Raw genomic sequence first — 5,190 nt, forward strand, 5'->3', positions numbered from 1 at the left:
ACTCTGGACCACCCTCCGGGATGTCCAATAGTTTCAGCGGTACAATCACTTTCTCAGCCAGTTGCCCAATATATTGATATACTTTTACAACCTACAGTCAGACATATCAGATCATATATTTCGGATACTAACAATCTGATTAAGAAAATGAGGGATGTGGTTGTGGAGACTGGTGACATCCTGGTAACACTGGATGTCAACAGTCTTTACACAATCATCCCTCATACTATTGGACTCATGTCAGTCAAGAAACACCTCATAGAAGGTACACACTATGAGGGACCGCCTGTTGAATATTTGCTGACTTTTCTGGAATTTTGTTTAAATCGAAGCTATATTCGTTTTGAGACAAGATTTTACCTTCAATTGGCAGGCACGGCGATGGGGTCGAACATGGCCCCATCCTATGCCAACATCTTTATGTCTCAATTTGAGAATGAACACCTATGGAACACAGACACATCTTCAATTGTCTTCTTTGTAAGGTACATTGATGATGTCTTCCTGGTGTGGCGGGGGGGTCAGCAAACACTATTGAACTGGTTTGACTAATTTAATAACATTAACCCAACGGTGAGGTTTAAAATCACGTGCAGTGACAGAGAAATACACTTTCTTGACCTAAATATTTTCATTTAGGAATATTCTTTGGATACAAACCTTTATAGCAAGCCCACTGATAGAAATTCTATACTCAGTGCGGCTAGCTGCCACCCTCCGGCACTACTTAGAGGTATAATAAAATCTCAGATGATAAGAGCTTTACGTAATAACTCAGACAAGGCCAGAGGGGTCTCCCAGTTACAACATATGAAAGACAAGTTTCTCCAACGGGGCTACAAACCACAAGTTGTAAATTATATTCTAGCAGAAGTCCTGACATTTACACAAGATATCCTCATCCATAAAGAAACAGTATCTTCAGAGCAGAAAAAACTTATCATGGCAACCACATTTGCACCAAATACCACAGATGCGGGCAAGATATTGAGGACACATTGGCCCTTGGTTACCTTAGATTCAAGACTCTTGTTTACACTAAACTTAACCCCTATGATTGCATATTGTAGAGGAACCAATCTTCGAGATATTCTGGTCCAGACGGACCCCAAAACAAGTTACACCCCGGCTACTAAGGTCCACATTAAGGGATCATACTGATGCCTAGGCTCCACTACATGCAATGGTCTTATTGCCACCAAGACTTTTCATCACCCACACACCAACAGGACATATACTATCAACCACTCACTCACCTGTAATACCACATTTGTGATATATTTGCTGTTTTGTCCATGTGCCCAGTTCTATGTGGGTAAAACCATCAGCACACTCCGTGAGAGGATAGCCAATCACAGATGGGCAATACGGCTTGCACTAGACAAGGGAGAGTCAGACCAACCCGTCGCCAGGCACTGTGCCCAGATGACCCACCAGGTTTCATCCATTAGGTACATTTTAATAGATCATATCCCCCGCCTGGACAGGGGAGGAGACCGCAGTAAGGCCTTGCTTAGATGGGAGGCAGAGTGGATGTACCGGTTGGGGACAGTATACCCAGGGGGCTTAAATTCTCCACCGGATTTTAAGGCACTTATCTAGATTGGAGATACATTCCTGGGGTACTACCTTGGGTGTAGTGCACCATTACAGTGGGTCTGTTGGAGGTCTCGCCTCATTAGGGGTGGATCCTCTACTATATACCCCTGTCCTGGATAGGAGTGGGACCCATTTGGGCTCCACACCATTCAGTGGGCGAGACACACACCGGGTGGGTTACCATTATTCCTTCTCCAGAATCTAAGGATGTGTGATGCCTGGTTAAGCACCCTAATAAGGAGGTTGAATCCTTTGAAGGACTTTGTAATGATATGTCCCTAGTGTGGAAGTGATATGTCATATTAGATCATTGGGCCCTAAATAGGATGGGACTATTGTACATTTTAAAGGGGGAATACCAACGTAGGGCCTCTATACTCACATTTGAAATATGAATATCTTATGAGGAGAGTATAGTTCTGCCATAATGTGGTGTCTATTGTTCATAGCTCGCATGACAACTTGAATGAGGTGTCTACTGTCTATAGCACGCATGACAACTTGAATGAGTGATGTAATGTGCAAGTAAGCTATTATCTAATGTGTTATGGCTATTAAAGAATGCAATAACAAAACAAATGGAAGCAACCTGAGGTAGGGAACGAGGTTAAGCATAGTTCCTTAGAGATATCCAGCTGTAGCTTGAATTCTGGTTAGTTCTGATGTCAGTACTTTGACATTAGATGTTTTTTTGATTAAAGGATATATACAGGCTAGGAGCCGATGACTATTTCACTATATGTAAATATATGTCACTTTATTATTTGTTTGTTGTAATCATGTGATGGTCTACTTATAGGGAGATACAATACATGGGTGTTCACACTTAAGTGACAGACTCCACTCATGAATACACAGGTCTTGTAATATGCTGTAATGATGATACGTCATTTCCGGGTAAGGTCCGTAACATTAGTGACTGTCAAAGTCGAGTGCGGCACTATGAGGATGTTATGTGTGGATAGTTTGCTTTAAAAGTGACACATATCACATAATAGGTAAACACGATTGCTTGTTGATAGATATGTTACGATATGATGCATATTATATATTTGGCTCACATTTAACACACGGTGACACACGATCTGTTTGCATATCCAGCTTGATAAGCTGTCACTAGAGAAGGTTGCTTATCATCCAGATAAGATTAGGATATGCTTTAGGTGAAATAGGTTTAATTTGATGTAATACATATTTTTAAACTTCAATGTTTTAATGTTTTGGTTGCATACACCGGAAGTGACCCACATTGAAACACTTCCGGTTCACTTAGATTGGAATGCAGGGCGTGCGGTCCAACACGGCAGATTGGCGCTTTCAATGAGTGTACACAGGTATTCACAATTTGATAATTCACATGTGTGTGTATATTAGGTGTGTATGTTTGACACTTTTGTTATGCTGATGAAGGGGAACTTCTCCCTTAAAATGTTCCAATAAAAACAAGCTTTGTTCACTTCAAAAAGTCCTGTGAGTGCATTTATTAGGAGGAGTATTTATCATATATTCTTGCACCCAGGCAGGCGACCTCAGGAGGCGACCTGTAGTTTGTTTTGTTTGAAAGCTCCAGCAAGGAAATGTTAATATTGTAGCAAAATCTGAAGTCCTAAAGTTTGCGTACTTTGGATTTCGCTCTCATGCAAACAGTTTACTTTCAACTTGTAATAAGCACGCTAACCCGTCCAAGTTAAAAGTTTACTTTGAGCGGTGTTTGTGTGCAAGTGAAAAAATTATTTAGCACGCAACTTGTAATCTGATGCAAAGTGTTTAATTATTCACTGAGGAATTTTTTTTTCCCAATGATGCCCTTTCAGAGAAAAGTCAGAACCCTTAAATATCTACTATCTATTCTGAATTTTGATTGCTTGATCAGTGTGGTAACTCATTTATAGCTGTCCTTATTTGGCCATAAGAAAGGCGGTAAATAAATAAAAAAAAAAAAAAAAAAAACACTGAAAGAATGCTCTCAGAGACATCAACATAATGCATTTTTTTCTGAAAGAAAACTTAAAGCTTTAAATGCTTTGAAACATTTAAATTGTATGCAGATCTTTTGAAATGAGGTGTATTGGTCCCACAGAGAATGTTCCTTTAGTAAGTTGTGATACCTTTTAATTGCCAAAAAAAATAAGCATTTTTATTCCATAACATTTAAGACCTCACAGGTCTGATCTACATCTGAAGAAGAGACCTGTTGGGTCTTAAAAGCTTATTGAATAAAAAAAACAACTTGTTTTTTTAGGTTTGTTATCACAACATTACAAATAATGAAAAAATAGCTTTAATGTCCCTTTCAAAGCTCAAAAAAAAAAAAAACAGAAGCACATTTGGTATCACATTTTATATTTCGGTTACTTTGAAAAAAAAATTAAATTTCTTACAATTTTTGTTATTTCTTTTTTTATCTCTTTATTTCTAAGACTGTAAATTATTGGGTTTAGCAAAGGAGTCACTATAGTGTATAGCAATGATAAGACTTTGCTCAAATTAAATGTTTTTCTTTTTGATGGTGATACATACAGAGCGATCAGAGTTCCATAATATGTGCATACTACCGCAAGATGTGAGCTGCAAGTGGAGAAAGCTTTTTTTCTGCCTGTGGTAGAGGGAATTTTCATAATGGTGTAAATTATAAGAGAATAGGATATAATGATAAAAACAAAGGGTAATAGTGTTATTACAGAAGCAAATAAAAAGGATTCAATTTCAACTACTAGAGTATCTGAACAAGCAAGCTCTATAAGAGGTGTTAGGTCACAGAAGAAATTATCTATTTCATTAGGGCCACAATAATACAACTCACATAGCAAAATTAAGGTTATCATTGATATAAAAAAACCTACTAGCCACGCCCAAATGACCAGATGGTTACAGACTGTAGGGTCCATGAAAGATGCATAACGTAATGGGTTGCAAATAGCCAAATAGCGATCATAAGACATAATTGCAAGTAGGAAACATTCTGTTGTGGCTGTAGAGCTGAAGATGTAGTATTGTGTAAGGCATCCAGGCACTGATATTTTATTATCTCCCATTAACAAGTTCTCTAACATATTGGGGATGATGTTTGTTGTAAAAATAACTTCCGATAGAGATAAATTGGTGATAAAAAAGTACATTGGAGAATGAAGTCGACTGCTAGATAACACCAATACAATGATCAGAAGATTACCAGACAGTGTGAAAATATAAATAATTGAGAATAAAAAGAATAGAAAAAGCTTTAATGAATTAAGGTCTTTAAATCCCACAAGGAGAAAATCAATAACAAATGTTTTATTTTCCAAAGACATTTCCTATTAATACAAACAAATAAAAACACATTTATTTGTAAATGCAGCTTCTTTTATAGATTTTTTTTCTTAAAAAAAAAAAAAAATATGCAGGCAGACTAAAAATTTGTTGAATTTATATCTCTTTTTATAAGCATATATTCATTGGACTAATAAATTATCTAAAGCTACATTAATATAAATTAATCTAATTTTCTATATTAACAGGAACTATAAGATACTTAAAAAAAATTATGCCACGATCCAGGAGGCGAGGTCTTCATCCATACAGGCGGTGTCTTCTTTCTTCATCCAGGCG

General features: G+C 37.3%; 1 protein-coding gene across 1 annotated transcript; it reads right to left on the reverse strand.

Annotated features, from left to right (window-relative positions):
• Positions 1-3,977: 3,977 nt before the first annotated feature.
• Positions 3,978-4,892, reverse strand: LOC128647819 (olfactory receptor 11A1-like; the record flags this gene model as incomplete). Its single annotated transcript, XM_053700538.1, has 1 exon — positions 3,978-4,892. A coding segment is annotated over exon 1 (915 nt), but the record flags the coding sequence as incomplete, so codon positions are not given.
• Positions 4,893-5,190: the final 298 nt, after the last annotated feature.

The sequence above is a fragment of the Bombina bombina genome, chromosome 2 (genome assembly GCF_027579735.1).
Source record: "Bombina bombina isolate aBomBom1 chromosome 2, aBomBom1.pri, whole genome shotgun sequence".
Lineage (NCBI taxonomy): Eukaryota > Metazoa > Chordata > Amphibia > Anura > Bombinatoridae > Bombina > Bombina bombina.